At 32.8% G+C, this 17,246-nt stretch overlaps 1 protein-coding gene across 1 annotated transcript in view; it reads left to right on the top strand.

The window, feature by feature from the left end:
- Positions 1 to 14,478, top strand: part of Dr (muscle segmentation homeobox protein Drop) — a 31,223-nt gene extending 16,745 nt beyond the window's left edge. Inside the window, exon 2 of the mRNA XM_014238188.3 lies at positions 13,408 to 14,478. Within this exon, the coding sequence (XP_014093663.1) occupies positions 13,408 to 13,745 (338 nt within the window). The 3' untranslated portion in view covers positions 13,746 to 14,478. The remainder of the gene's footprint in view (positions 1 to 13,407) is intronic.
- The last annotated feature ends 2,768 nt before the right edge of the window (positions 14,479 to 17,246 follow it).

Here is a 17,246-nt window from a genome sequence, read left to right as displayed (position 1 = left end):
GCTGCATTTGTGCATACAACTTTTGCTTACAAATAGTTTTGTGGCAATTAATGTGAGTTAATCTGTGGTATGCGCCACAAAAGTCAATTCACCGCTAAACGTTGTTCGTGCGTCAGTCTACTCGGCTGCCTTTCGTTAATGTGCAATTAAACGTTTTTTCTCGCATTTTTTTGATTTACGGTTAATGGAAATATTACCGCTGCGTGTGTGCATGTGTGTGTACGTGGTGTGAGTGATTCGCGTGTGATTGTCTCGCAAATTAATTTTAAAATTGCAGAAATTTATTTTAATGGAAATTTAAACGCCAGCGATTTTAATGAGTTTGACTTTAGTTATAACATAAATATACAAGTGTGCCGTCAAATAGGCGGAGAAGGGTTAAATAGCAAGTTAACGAATTGAGACGTTAAATAATAGATATGTTATATTTTTATATACGTACATATGTAATATAATATATTTATAAAGGTATAGTAAAATGCGTTAAAATTCTAGTAATGATTTATTTTTAAGAAAGAAGTAAAATTTTGTATATTATAATATTTTATAGGTTAGATTATTGTCATTATTTGAGATAAAAAGCAAAGTATTTTGTACTTTTTATATAAAGAAAAATATTAGAGGGATTATATAGACTGTTTAATTATTCAAACTATTTTATGTTCGTTGTCTTGAAATATAATTTATATATTTTTGTATATTATAACAAATTAAATTGCTTAAATTATAATTTTTTGGCGAAAATGTCGTTTTATAGCATAGCGCAGTTAAGTTTCATACTTTAGCAAAAAAAACTGTAACTACGGCGGTACATGTTTTATAGCATAAAAGGGTATAAGAAGATCTGCATCTCGATTATGATCGATTAGTTTGTATGGCAGCTACATATGTATAAGTTTTAGTGGTCCGATTTGAAAACTTTGTGCACAGATTGTACCGTTACTTGGATCGTAATCTTAATTTCATAAAGATTTTGTGTGAAATTAAAAAGTTTTCCATGTAAGAACTTGATTTTGATCGTACAGGCTGTATGGCAACTTATGTATGCTATAATGATTCGATAACGCTGTTTCCGAGAAATAAGCTGCTTTTTGGAGAGAAAATGACGTGCACAAAAATTCAGATCGTCACCTTAGCAACGGAAGTACTAGTTCTCATATATACAGACGGACGTGGCTCAATTGACTCAGGTCGCCCCGCTGATCGCTTATATACACCATATGTGCTTTATGGGGTCTCCGACGCTTTCTTCTGGGTGTTAAAAACTCAGTGGCAAAATAAATACAACCCGTTCAAGGTACACAGCATAGATTTTCTCATCGCAAATTCTAATTTGTCATTTTTTCGCGAGTTTTTGTAGCGATAAAAGCTGAAAATCGGAAGTTAAGTTTTTTCTTGGAACTCAAATAATTAAGTTCATAAATTAAGCTAACTTATTGTTTCTTCAGAATTCTTTATTATTGTTATTAAAATAATGAACAAAAATATTTTTGAAAGAAAGCCGAAGAAATCGATCTTTAAAATTGCTCAATTTTATTAATATACTATCAAAATATATATTATTTAAATTTTTTTAGACAAACCGTAATTTTATAACAACTAATTTTAACGAAACTATAAAATTTGCATATACTTGTATACATACACATAGTTACAAAGCAAACCAGTTCTAAGGTTTAAATTCAAATTTTGCATTTCTCTATTAACTGTCATCAATTACGCGCTTTGCTACCACAGTTGACAGACACACCAATCAATCAAGTTTTATGGCAGCAAACAGCCTCGCCAAACCCCTTTTTCGCATGCTTGTGCGATAAATTTTCGTATTAGAAAAAAAATTTAAAAAAAAAAAAAATTCGAAAAAATCCTGTTCATTTTCTCTTTCCACTCGCTTTGTGCGAACACTCATTCGCTACTTTTCCAAGCTGCACTTCATGCGCCTACGGCCGCCTAACTAAACTCGCCACAGCAATTGTGGCATATTTGGTTGCACACGCACTCTCAAACACACACACACGCGCGCGTTCACATCAACATGCACACTGGAGGCGTTAATAACTGTCACAAAACGACATTAAAGTGTTAATGCATGGCAGCGATGCTACGAGCTACGAGAAGAGCAGAAGAAAGAGGTGCGGCGCAGGCAAGCGCAATGCGCACAAGAGATGCTGGTGAGACAGTGGCAGCAGCATGCAAACGAGCAACAATCAGCGCAGTTGTAATGAAATTAGCATATTTAACTTCAACATGTCATAATCGCCGGCTAAGAGATAAAAATACATGAATGCATTTGTTGTGATCGCCGATACGCTGATACCATTTAACGCGCTGTGGGCATATAAGCGCAACAACACACTGCCACTGCCACAAATATCTATGAAGATGCATGTATATATGTATGTGAGAATGTGTGTGTGTGAGGTAGTTGAAAACATGTGAGCTGCACTGGCAGACGGCGCACGGCAACAGATGCTGGTTGCAATGATGCAACTGGCTGGTTGCTACCGTGCAGCAGCCAGCAAGCGCTTAAATTGCCTGCACGCACTCGTTCCCAGCACAACCACGCCGAACACGCAAACGTATTAATTTCGAGCCGTTTTTGGACTTCCCTGAATGTCTGACTGCTGCACCGCGCTGCCTCGCCGCCCTGCTGCCTTGCCGCCTAGCTTCGTCAACTTGCTTGGGCAAACGGCTGGGCGTCTGGCTGCCTGGTGGCTGTTGTTGTGGCATGCAGAAATGCTTAAAATTGCGAAGGCGCAACTATTTCTGCGACACGCCGCGCCACTCATGCCTTTCTATGCGAGTTGGCTGCCCTGCCCGGTGCGGCCGTTGCTGCCGCCATGCGCGCGCTCGGCATGTAGGCATTTTTACGTGCAACATGCCGTATGCGGGTATACAGTGTTGTGCTTGTGTATTTATGTATGTGCTTAGTATATGCATCTGACTGACTCGCCTTGCGACTGCGTAGGATGCGATGCGCCAGTTTGTCGGCCACCGCGCAGCCATTGCCGCTCGCCACTGATTGTCGCTGAATGCGCGTGAACACGATATCTTGTTTGGTCGTTTGTGTTGACTTTTCGCTTAGCCATTGGCGATTAAAAATGCACTTCATTGCTGTTGCATGCACATGCACAGCGGCGACAATAACAGCAACAACAACAACAACAAATTGTTTAGCAATTGCTTGGCAGCCAGCTGCTCACCTCCCCAGTTGCAGGTATATTTTCAGCAATTGTTGTTGCGGTTGTTGTTGCCTTTGCTCGCGTGCAGGACACACAATCGTTGACATTTTGCTATAATTATTTGTTATTATTGTTGTTGTCGCAAGCACACACATGCCAGCTAATCCTTGCCACATATGCGCGTGTGTGCGCGTGTCGCTGTTGCAGTTGCATATTTGCGCTATTTAGTTGTCGTTGTTGTTGTTGTTGTTGCTGTGGCATAAGTGCCTGCGTGTTGGTATTTTATTGCTTTTACGTCATTACATTGGCTAATTAATGTTCCACAAACACCAAACAGCTCCTCGACTGCCTTGCCGCAGCCATTTAGCTCACTTGAGTTCTTACTCTGCCTCACTTGGTGGTTTAATTCATTTACTTTCAGCTTTAGTGCCCGCATTGTTTTTTTTTTGCGGTTTTCTCTCTTCATTTTTAATGATTTCCTCATTTTTTTGTTGGCATTTTCAAGTTTCTTCCGCGCTTTGCTCCATTTCGTTGGCTTTCTTATGGCGCACACACTTCTTGACCATAAAATGGTGCAAGCTATGCGCACATTCACACACATACACATGTATATGGACAGTATAATGAATGCATGGGTTTGTGGGTGTGCGTGTGTGTGGTGTAGCGCTGCCCTCCTCATAAACAATTGATTTGTTCGTTTTGATATGTGGCGCTACGTATTGTGCATGTGTATGATTGCAGACATAACTGTGCCCATAAAAAGGGCGTTTGCCATTTTTTGCTTCACCTTTCATTAACATGTCAAAATATTTTCATTGCCGATAAGCGAATGGACCTAAGCATGTGAAAAGTATGGTGGGGATTCTTAACTAATAAGTGAGAATATGTGCATATATATTATTGTACTTATATACACATATATAAAAGCGCTTATATGCATATAAAAATATGTTCGTAACACTTTTTAAGAATTTTCTATGGCAATCTAAAACATATCATGAATTTTTTTGAACGAATTTGAGTAAATAAAATTTTCTACCAACAGAAGATATTAAAAGTGGATAATGTTTATGATAAATAGATTTTTTTAATATTTTGAACTGCTTGAAAATTTTCAGAAATAGAATTTAATTGACTTTTTTTTTGTAAAAAAATAGTTTAAATCGTTTCACAGTGACATAAATTTGTTGAGAAATATTTGAAAGCTTATCAAAAATTTTAATTTCAAACATTTTTTATGCAAAATCTTTACTAAATCTAAGTTTTTTTATTCAATGAAAACAATTAAAATATTTATTCAATTAAAACTTAATTAATTTATAAACTATTTATTACTTTAAAAATATTATCAAAAAAGGCTCAGTTAAAGTGCAGTGAGAAGTACAAGAAATTTTTTCATAAAAAAATAAAAATCATAAAAACGTTGATGGTAAAATATTAATAAAATAAACTAAAACTTATGAATAAATACAGAAAGCACACACGCAAACACAAAAAATTATGCAAAATTTGTCCACATTAAATAAAAAAAAAACATTTAAAATTATATAATAATAATTTACATCCCACTATATATATCACACTAAAAACGAACGAGAAATTAGTGGAATATATTTTCAAGAGGCAAAATTTGGACATTGCTGTTGGCATGGGGTGCAAAATCTTAACAAAAACCAAAACGCAAAATAACAGAGATGTATAAAAACGGTTCAGTAAATATGCAGTGGGAAGTAAATTATTGAAAAGAAAATATAATAATAAAGAAATGCACAAAAACTTCCAAAATTGGTCAAATAATTTTTTAAGTAACTTCAATCTCATTTAAATATTTAAAAAAAAGTCTTTAATACCAAACTACAGTTAAGAAAAACATATATTAATTTATAATATGAATACAATGCTCTTTACATAGCTTTATATTTTTTATCTCCATTCATCTAATCACACCCTTTACCACCCAACTAGTCCGCTATTATTATATTTGACTCAATATATTTACAAAATTAATACATTTTTATTAATAGGCGAATAATTTTAAGCCACTTCGTAAATAACATATACTCGTATAGCTCATAATTTATAAAGCACGAAACAATCAACGCCCATTTATGCTTTTATAATTTGTAAATCATACAAATTGAGCACTGATTTTATGAGCGAAAAAGCTTATGACCCAAAAACATTTTCGCTGTCTCTCTTACTGTCTTAATTTATATGTATTTATATTTTTATTATATTATTTTCTTTTTTATAATTTTTTCTGTATTTTTATTTTTTTCTTGCAAACGACAGAAATATTCCCACACATTACTATAAATCACTTAACTACAAAGCCACCAAATTAAGCGCGTACGATCAAAATTAACTGTTCAATATGCTAAACAATGGGAACCAGCAGATAGAGAATCCCTAAAACCAAAAATGTGTATGTTCACCCTTTTCAACAAACGCTTTACCTGCACCGTTGCATGTTAGTATTTAATTCATTCATATTTATGTTGTCAATGCTCGTAAATGACATCTTCTGGATAAAAACCCTTTTTGAAAATTTTTAATTTTCAAACAATCGCCCAGTTTCATAAATATTTTTTTTTTTTACTTATAGTCGATCTTATTAGCGTTTAACTTTTCGTCTTATGACTTTTTTTGGGGTTTGTTTATACTTTTCGTAAATTAAGTGCAGTCGCTTTTGTTTGTGTTTGTTCTTGTAATGATCTTTAGTGGAGCTTCTATTTTTTAAAATGTTTGTTCTTGCTTTATCTAGTTATACGCTTCTTTGTTACTTAAGTTGTGGTTATTGTTGCTGTCGTGGCACACTCTAAATTGTATTTTATTTATTTGTTTAACCTTTTTTGGTTGGACGATACTATATTTAATGTAGTGGCCAACTGTTTACCCAGCAGTAAAAAGCTGTAGAAGTAGTGTGGAAATAAACTGACTGTGTAATGTGTGTTTTATACCAGCTCTTTTACAGTTACACTTTCCACAACATAGTTTTACTAACTTACCCGTGTCGAGTTTGAAACTAGTCCCAAAAAGTATAAATTCAAAATTAGCGCAAAACAATTGCAGAAATCATAATTATATTTGTCACAAGCCGTACATTTTTGAACTAGTTAATAACTAGACTATAACTAGTACGACAGTAGAAAATTTTTTTTTAATGCGTTAATACAAAATTTTAATACCTTTACTCGCCGTTTCGAATAAAGATTATAAGTAAGTCCGAAAGTAGTTTATTACAAAACGGTTTGAAATTAGTTCGGATATAGTTTATTAAAAATTAATGCTCATCACTTTTACATACCATTTCCAATATTTCAATATTCTGCCAGCTCTAACAGCATTGTATCCCCCATCCAACGGCAACAGTTCATTTTTTGTGGACCAAATTATTTTTACCATATGTAAATATATCTTTCTTCTTTAATTCAACTGCTGTTGAGCTCATAAATGAGCCACTAACTATCAGCCATAATCATTTCCGAATTGTTTGAGGGCAAGTTGTTGCTTTTGTTTTTTTTTTTTCATTTCTTATTCCATCATTTTTATTTGTCTCAATAAAATCGCTCGAAACTGTGAACGAAAAACCAGTTACAGACTTTCTGAAAGACTTTGCTTATGTTTAGGTTGTTTTGTGCATTGTTGTTGTTGTTGTTGTTGTTCTTCACCGTTGTGTGTGTAACTTTTGTCCCTTCATCCGTTGGCTGGCTCCATTGTTTCGTGGCTTTCATCTGCTGTTAAATGTCTCTGCTCTTTAACTCTTCGACAACACTAAATACTGTCTCAATAAACAAATGCAACTCGGTGAGGCAGTTGTAGCGACTGTCTGTGTGTTTGCGTGTGCATACATAAATATTAAATGACAAACACAACCTGTCCGCTGAGATGTTGTTTTATTTTAATTAAATTCATATTAAAGCGAGAACACAACGACGCTGCAAACGTAACTTTGACATGTCACACTAATTACTTAATGGCCCCATAATGCTGCTGGGACACGCTGTAGTTGCGATCACACGTATATATGTACGAGTATGTTATGTTTATATACAGTATGTTTATATGTAAGTAGAAACGTTTTTCAATTAATTCCTGCTCCAAAGTCATCGACAGCGCTCGCCGTCAAGTCTGGCTGTTTAGCGTTTAGTGCGACTTGGCGCGGCGACACACCTGCGCGGATGCGACGCTCTTGCCCAGCAGCATTGGCTCCTGCGCACACGTGATTCCCACCAGGCACATATACACTTGAACATATTTATATGTGCAACTCATATGACTCTTGAGCACCTTGCAGCAATGCTGCGGGTCTCGTACGCGATTTATGTTTTCTTTTTCTTGTTGTTGTTGTTTTTATTTTAGTTTTTGACTTCTTCTACTTGGCAGTTAAGTTTATTATCATTATCAGCGTTTTTATTGTGCTTGTTGTTATTGTCATGTATGTAGTTAGCTGTTTGGTCTCTGTGCCACAACAACAACAATGGGGAGCATATATGACAACAGCAACAACCAGATGAGGCAACAATTAAGCCACAACCCGTTTCGTTTTGTTTTAATGTGTACATGTATATATTATATATCTACCTTTATATGTAGATATGTACATATATGTATTTATTTGTGTGTATGTGTGTGAGCGAATTGAAATGTACACAAATGAGCCCAGAAATTTGAATGTGGAAGCTGCTGTCGCTGCGTTGATTTCAATTTCCAAGAATTGACAAGCGTTGCGCATACACTCAGCCCAACAATGTGTCGTTAACCGTGCTACAACAACAACTGCCTCTGTAAATGCAACTCGGTAACTGACTGCGCGTTAACTGTTGCTCCTGTTGGTGCTGGAGAGCATTTTACCTGCGTTCACCTCATTGCTTCGTGGCAACATTCTCACTACACATCTTTCGCTCCTTAACTCCCGTGCGCACACTTACTGCTTTGATGACATTCATTTGATTACGTTATGACGATAACATGACGTGACAGCCGTGTGACAAAGGCGACGACAACAACTAAAAACAATCAACTACAATAATAATAATAATAATAATAATAATAGCAACAACAGCAACAACAAAATATGAGCGGTAAGCAATGACATTCCTGAAGGCAGTCAGCAGGTCGCTGGCGGATCTTCTCCCCACAAATACTTCACCATATAACATGTATCCCAGTGAGCAAAGAGCTGTGGAGGCGTATAAATTCTATGAAAAGGGGGCTTTATGCTCTCAACTGATTATAATAACGACAGAGTATATATATATATATATATAAATTATCAGCGTAACGAGCTGAGTCGATATAGTTGTCGATCCAAATCTGGTTCTTGTATGAAAACTTTTTTATTTGAACAGATATCTTCAAAAATTCGTATGTATTATTGTCTAAAGCAACGGTTGTTCAGGTCGGACAATAAGATATAGCATATAGCTGCCATTCAAACTGATCGATAAAAATCAAGATAAAGATCTTTTTATATCCTTATAAGCTGAATGGATCTGTAAAGGGCTGTGCAACCGAAGTTAACGTTTTTTGTTGTTTGCTAATAAGATTTTTTTTTAAAACTGCTTGCTGTAGCTTAAATTTAAATTACGCTTACAAATACTCCAAAAAGCTTACTTGAGCTTCATGTGTTATAGATTATTGTCCATTTTAAAGTAGGTACTACAAACATAATTCAAGTATATGTATGTATGTTACCCCAATACGGGTCTTTAAACAGAGCATTTCTGTAACCTCACTCTTCTCTTCTTCATTTATAAATTATCCAATTTTCGCATTGCTGGGTTAACATCAAACACATACACACACAAATAAACACCACACATGGCATAACTCCACAAGCACACACACACTTATATCATTATATAAATACATACATGTATGTATGTATGTAGGTATGGAGTTGCACTCCTCTTTAGGGGCTTGTGACAACTAAAAGTTAAGATTTCGATTTAATGGCTGGTGTGGCTTAATTAATTGACAATTAAATTGCTGCTTGTGTTGGCATTCATTGCAACGTAGGAGAACACATGTAGCATCAGACAATTAAGTAGCAAACCGCAGCAAGTTAAAGTTGAAATATCGAAATGGTACATGCACTCGTTTGACTTCGCTTTTTCCAAGAATAAATATTTTTGTGCGCTGCAATGCCATGCAAACACACACACACGTATATGTAACTTTATACAAAATACATATATACTTGCAGGCATATGTGCACTAGCAGCAGCAGCGATAAATTGTGAATTATTTATGTATATTTTTCTCCTTTTTTTTTTTGTAATCAAAGACAATTTACATGCATATACATATATGTACGTGCATATGTATATAGCGAAACAAGTGAATTTAAATGCCTTGAAATACATACAAAAGACACAAGAGTTGTTGCTTATAAAAGCTTTGTACAGAAGTAAAAAATTTATAAAAATATTTTGTATGAAATAAGTTTATAATAAAAAAATAATAACAGCTATATATTTTTGTTATTTATTTTTATATATTTACAGCAAATACTTTTTTTCTCAAGATCATAAATAATATTTTTTTGAAAATACTTTTTATTGTATTTGGAGCAATTATTAATGATATCAAAATCAAAAATATATGATTCATTTTATATTTTTCACGCTGCAATTATACGATTTGTTGCAATTATTATAAAGAACAGCAATTACAATTATTTTTTAAAATTTCTATTCTACTAAAAAATAAAGCTTTTCAATATTAATTTCAATATAATGTTATTACAAAAAAAAAAAAAATTTTTATATTTTTATTTTAACATTTTATTTTATTTTATTTCTTATTATTTTATTTTATTTAATTTTATTTTATTTTAATTTATATTGTTTAATTTAATTTTATTGTATTTTTTTCTATTTTATTTAAATTTATTTTGTTTAATTCTATTTTATTATATCTTTTTTCTATTTTATTTAAATTGCTTTTATATTTTTATTTTATTTGTTTTTTTTATATTTTTTTTTTTTTATTTTATTTAATTTAATTTAATTTTATTTTAATTTGTTTTTATTTTATTTTTATTTTTTCATTTCATTTTGTTTTATTTTAATAATATGTTTTATTTCATATTTAAACAACAACTACGAAACAATTACTCTCAAAAGTTTGTATAAAATAAGTTTTATTTCCGATTTCTTAATTGTATTTTTTTTTAATTTTTTTTTCTCCTTTTACCATGAATTTTATTGTTTTTGGCATTTTTGTTTATGCAGTCGCGCTCTGCGGCACAGCACTTTGCTCACGCTTCACGCTCGTTTGCTTTCCAATTTACAAATTCAACGTTTAATTAATACAATACATAACAAAGAGACCTAACAATGGCGGGGAAAAATGCTAAGATGAAAAAATATCAAAAATCTATATATGTAAGAAATTATGAAATTTATGCCATTAAAAATGCCAAAAAATTGAAAATACACTGAAAAAAATTGGTTTATAAAATAAATTTCAAAAATATATTAACAAATTTGTCAATATTTTCATAAGAATTAAGTGTATCTCAAGCATCGTATCATACCTAAACATTTTTGTATACCTTTAAAAGACTTTTAATTTGTAGTTTTTACCCAAAATTGAGTCCGAATTGCTCAACAAATACGAAATACAAGATGGAGGCAACAACAATAAACAATTACCGCCACGCCACGCATTCAAGCAATGAAATTGTGCATAAAATTAAAATGTTCCTCCTCATTTTCAGTTGACTTTCCACTTGATTTATTGAGTGCGGTATTGTTGTCTTTATACTGTTCTTTTTGTATATAAAGATATTTGTATTTTTGAGGGGAGTGTATTTGTACAGCACGTGTGTATTTGCAAAAATCTACTAGTGACTCTGAAATGATTGGAAGTTTTTAAATTGAAAACAGTTTTAACAAACCAATATTAAGAGGCACACATAAACACACTAAAAATTAAATAATTTTTAAAAAATTGGAATATCTCGATTGCCTTCATCAATTTTCGGTCACCCTCAGCTGTGGTACGCAGTCTACATATCTACACAAAAACATACATAGGCATATGTACTTTAATTTAGCTATAAATTTGTGCCACAAACTTTCTTGTGTGCAATATGCGCATTTGTGCTCGCCAGCCTCTTATAATCTTCGGTGCCACAAGCACCACTTTTATGTTAAACTGTTCATCATTTACGTGCGACCCCATTTGCTGGATGCCGCAACGCATTCCTGACGCATCTTTGTGGTTTTGCATGAAAATTGCCCGCAGCCAGCCTGTATTTTCATTAACATTAAGATGCCACGCCAATATGGGCATGCCACACATTGTTGCTGTGAAATCAATGTCACACAATGGCCAAGCAAGCAGAGGCACACAGCAGCTTGCGGCGTTAATGTGCTTTATTGTTGTTTTTGTGCGAAGCAAAAATGTTCAAATTAAAATTTCGTGGGACTTGCTTTTTTTGTTGTTGTTTTTTTATTTAATTGTTTTTGTTTTTGCATTCACTTTTTGTAGAACAACTTTGTTCCGCTTTCCTCATACGGCCCATACCCAAATGTCTACACGCTGCCTTTGTTTACGCTTTGCCGTAGCATTTTCGTGTACGTCACTCAACCCATCGTGTGACAAATGATTTGGACAGCAAATTTATTGGCCACTTAAATAGCGACTAAGTGCGCTTGGTGTGGCGAAAGAGCGCCGCCAAAAAAGGGCTGTGCAAAAAAGTAAGCAAAACAACAACAACACGAAAATATTGCAATCAACAAAAACAACATGCGCCGTAAATTCACTTGCAACATTCAATTGATTTTTGAATTTTTGTTCATGGCTTCATTTCTTTATGTATTGCCGCCTTGTTGTGCTGCCTTGTAAGCGCGTTACTCATACGCCATGGTGTCTAAACAATAAAAATTTTAATAATGTTATTAATTCAAATGTGCTTTAAATGCGCATAATTCCATTTCATTGTAGCTGTCTTTCATTCTTATAGTTGTTGCAGATTGTTTGCAAAGAAAATTGTTGTTGTTTTTTTATACTTACAACTATCGCTGTCAGCGCGCCTTTTGTCATCGGCGCATTACAGTCAACGAGCGATCGCCTAATTGATTTTCAATTATATGCAAATATCGCTGTTGCCCCTATTATTTGCTAGCTACCCATACACACATGTGTGTGTGTGTGTGTGTGTGTATACTCGCATATTTATGTGCCGCGCTCGTGCCCAGTAATGAAAGCAGCAAGAAAACTCTAATTTCGCTAAATACAAAACTACAAACTAGCGTAAAACACTAGCTACAAAAAGAAAAAACAACAGAAACAACAACAAGAGTGAAATACTAGCAATTCCAAAAGTAATTCAACATGTTCACGTATCGGTTTAATTGAATTTATTTTTAATTAGCGAAAGTATTTATTCGTGTTTAATTGACAATTGTCCGTCCGTCTGCCTGACGGTCGGACGCTTGGTCGTCCGCTCGTTTGCTTGGCAAGTTGCGTCGCATTTGTTTGTCTGTCGCCGCTATACCGCCGGCTGTTGACTGCCGCTGCCATTGTAATTGATTGCTTATTTTTAGTATTGTTTTGAATAGTTTGTACTTGTATGCGCATGTTGAGTGTTGACAGCGCTCATTTGTTAAGCAATTTACAATTTTGTGTTTTTTTTTCTTCCCAAGCGCTTTTTGTTGCAAATAATATAAATACCATAAGTGAAGTTGACAGTTTTAGGTGCTGTGCGCGACTTAAACTAAAAAAAATGTTAGTGTTAGTGTCTACTATTTTGTTGTAGTTGTTGCTTTTTTATGCAGCTGCGGCAAATTTATGCAAAGTGTTGCGACAATTTGCATACGTTTTTGGTTTTTTTTGTGCTAATTGCTTTAAATTGAGGTGGGTCTAGAGTTTGAACCGACCTTTTGGAGAGTCAATGAACTGCGCTGATTTTGAAAAATCATTTTACAGCAATGTATTAGTAGGAAAATGTGAAAAAAGTAAACATTATATTCTTATACTTAATTTGGGTTTATAAAAAACAAAAATATTTTTTATTATACTTTATTGTAATTCATATTGTGTTATATATAAAGGATTATGAATTTTAATTTCCATATATCGGCTTTTCACATACCAAACAATTTCACATCGTTTACCTATTTTATTATTTTAAATATTTTTTAAGATTATAAGCCAATACAAATATGCAAAAACTAATTTGCGCTCTTTTTTCATTCTTTTCTTCCTCCAGACAACAATGAACCGCCACGCATTAAGTGCAATCTACGCAAACACAAACCAAATCGTAAGCCACGCACGCCCTTCACCACCCAACAGCTGCTCTCGTTGGAGAAGAAATTCCGCGAAAAGCAATACCTGAGCATAGCAGAGCGCGCTGAATTCTCCTCCTCTCTGCGCCTAACCGAAACACAAGTGAAAATCTGGTTTCAAAATCGACGCGCCAAAGCGAAACGACTGCAAGAAGCCGAAATCGAGAAGATCAAAATGGCCGCGCTGGGTCGTGGTGGACCGGGTGCGCAATGGGCGATGGCCGGCTACTTTCATCCCAGTCTAATGCATTTGGGATAAGGAGCTAAGCAAACTAAGCACACACTACGCTCTTTAGTGGAATCACTTGACATCTACCATAAAAGTTTAGACCCAATTCTTACATAACACATTTCACATTTTTTCATGGGTAAAGCGACAGTTCGCTACTGAAAAATGCGACGTCAAAATTTTGTATGAAGCGAGCTGAGCGTACTATATAATATTCAGAGGGAGTTCAATAGTTTTCTGCAAAATTTCGAAAACACTTCTTAAGCGCAATTAATTTTTCAATTTCACAATTTTTGTTGTTTGCAAATTTTGTGAGCCACTGTTAATTGGTAGTTTATAATTTATAGTTATGTATTCGTAGTTTAACTTACCCCAATTGCTGTGATGTTAGCGCATTTTACATTGTAACTGTAAATAAATATAAAGAATAAAATTTGAATTAAATAAAAATTCATAAATCTGTATAGTATAATTAATGAAAATAAATTAAATAGTGGAAATAGTAGCATCAAAGTTTCCAAAAAAGGGCAAACAAACTCAGTTCACTCCGCAATGAAAATATATGGTTTTTTTTATTACTGTAAATTAGTTAAAAAAATTTAAAAAATATTATCTCTCAATAATTTGTTGGCACAATGAATTTGATTTGCAATTTTATTTAGAATATACTTTGAGTTTCGAATTTTATTTAGATATATATATTTTGATATATATTAATTTTTCTTAAAACAATTTCGTAATTAACTTTGATATTTTTAAACTAATCCAAATATTTTTATTTTTTAATTTACTTAATAAATATTTCTTTTTATTATTATTTTTTATTATTTTTACTTGCTTTTTTTTTGTGTAAATTTTAATGTCGTTTTCTAATTTTTATTAAATTAATTGAATTATTGCCACTGTAAAATCTTCAAATTGTTTTGTTTTCAAAAACTAATTATATTTTATTATTTACTACTATTTCTATATTTTTTCTTTTGAATTTTTTTTTTTACAATTTTTTCTTGAGTATTAATTATGTTTTATTAACATTATTATATTTTTTTTAGTGTAACAATTTATTTATTTAAACTTTTTTGTTGGCAAAATTCAAGGAAAAAAATATTCACATATATTCCTATTTGTTATTTAGAATATTTCCAAAAAATATTCTATTCACGCAACCGCTACAACAAAATAAATCACAACTATTCCTAAGTAAATTAGCCAACAACAAATAGTTATTTTATTGCAACAACTCCAAAATTGTAAATAGCATTCCCATATATGTTGGCACTAAGCACACACTAACCACACATAAATATATCAAATGCATGAGCAACTGGTATGCGCAAACAAAGCTTTGAGAAAAAAAAAGGAAACAAATCGTTTACTGCTAAATAAACTGCAAATCAATAGCTAAAACAACATAAAAAATTTAAAAAAAAATTTCAAACTAAATAAATATATAATAGCAAATCTTAAAGTCAACAAACACATCCAAATATTGATTAACGGAAATACAAAAATCATTCGCTAACTTGTAACATTTATGTAAATACCAACACAGAGAGTTAATTAGTTAGTTAGTCTAGCGCTTGAATAGCTGTAAATATTTATGTAAACACGCTAATACAAGAGAATGCTGTTAAAAATAATTATGTAATTAATATTGTATTGATTAGTAATCAAAAATTTACTTATGTGAAAATAAATAAACACATAAATACCTAACAAATAAGGACCTGTAATCTTAAACACCCCATAAAAAGTTTAACAAAAAAAAAATGCAAACTATAATTTATTATTAGTACTAAAATTATTTAAATAAAATCTGTACATCTACATACATACCTACTTATTTAGCTATAAATAATCGTAAATACCTAAATAGTTATGCTAATTCGTAAGCTGAGAGAAAACAAGTCGTGCACATAAGAATATTAAATTAAAGGATAAAACAACAAAAATCATATTAAACATAAGTAAAAAGAATAAAAGTGAAAGCCTTTTTTGAGAAAAAATCATAAATAATTGTTTTTTGTTCTACTCGAAAATCATTGTGGGATAGAATGCGTACAAAAATATGAGGGGAATTTTTCAAAGTCAGCAGATTGAAAAGTAAGTGGTTCAAAATTAACACTTTAATCAAAGTTTTAGTGTAACTGTAACTAAGTGGATTTCACTAGTTACTCAGAAATTATAAGCCGAAAGTTTGATTGTATTTTTAGACTGACTGTCCGCAATTGACTTCCATACGTAAATTTTCGGTATGAAATAAAAAGTATGGAGATAAAATATTTACATAAATCTTTAAGATTTGTGCAAATTGGGTCTTTACAGGAGCTCACGAAAATTTTAAGGGACATTAAATCCCAACTCTGAGGTAGCCAACCCACATCACTGACGCGGCTAATAGAACAATTTCAGAAACTGGTTGGTTAAGCAAAAATTTGCTGAAAAATTCACGAGGATCACATGTAGATTACCTCACCCTTAGATCCAACAGTTTTCTAAGATTCTAAGAATAAAAATGCGTTTCAGTAAAGAAAAACCAATTCTCGACCAAATAGTCGTTGTAGTGCCTTCCGTGTGCCAAGATCGAGTCGCACACAATCGGCTACGCCAAATTGTGCGCCATAAATGGATTTATCGATGCATCAATGCTATAAACTTTTTCTACGAAGAATTATTTAAGACTTCAAGGTCAGAATTTAAGAATGAGAAAACCAGCTTCAGTGATAGTTTAATAAGGGCAACAAGAGTCACATGATTTCTATTCCCAGTACAGTAGAAGGTGATTGCAAAATTCGTGATAACTAAAAATTCGTTTATATAATTGATTGTCTTCAATTGAGAATTAGACTACTTGTAAACCATGATGGACCAATTGAAGGATTCTATAAAATCTTTTAAAGTCTGAGTTGCTTTGCCTTCAATGCGTGCAATAGTTCCATAAACCACAGTATATAAGGAAAAAGTTAATCATATCTAATCGTAATAAACCCAAATATTCATTCGTTTAGTTAAGGACCTACTTACATCTTAAGGGGTTACATACACTTGCAAGTCATAAATGAAAAAATGTACATTTACAGAATTCAATAATAATAAAAATAATAATAATAAATTTGGATTCCCTTGATACCAATCTCCAGGACGAGCACCGAAAAAATTATGTCTGGAGGTGAGTAAATCTGCTTAAAATTATCTGAAATATCCAAAACTTTTATAAAAAACTCAAGTAAGGAAGCGCTAAGTTTCGGTGTAACCGAACATGTTATACTCTCGCAACTTGCAAGTATCAAAGCCAGGGGTATACCTTCAGGTGTTGGCAAAACTTTATTTTAAAATCATCTTGAAATTAGATATGTATATTTAAAATAAACTCAACCGAAGAGGTTTATTTTAATATATTGAGTTAATGTGGAAAACGTCAAACAGAGGATTCTTATCTTTATATTAGAGATATGAGGCTAAGATCAAGATCTAGACCAATATTCATCGCTTAACCATTAATATAATTGACTTGTACTTGGGAATACTTTC

The sequence above is a fragment of the Bactrocera oleae genome, chromosome 2 (genome assembly GCF_042242935.1).
Source record: "Bactrocera oleae isolate idBacOlea1 chromosome 2, idBacOlea1, whole genome shotgun sequence".
Lineage (NCBI taxonomy): Eukaryota > Metazoa > Arthropoda > Insecta > Diptera > Tephritidae > Bactrocera > Bactrocera oleae.
Note: the sequence above shows the minus strand (reverse complement) of the source record. Positions and strands in the feature narration are given on the sequence as shown.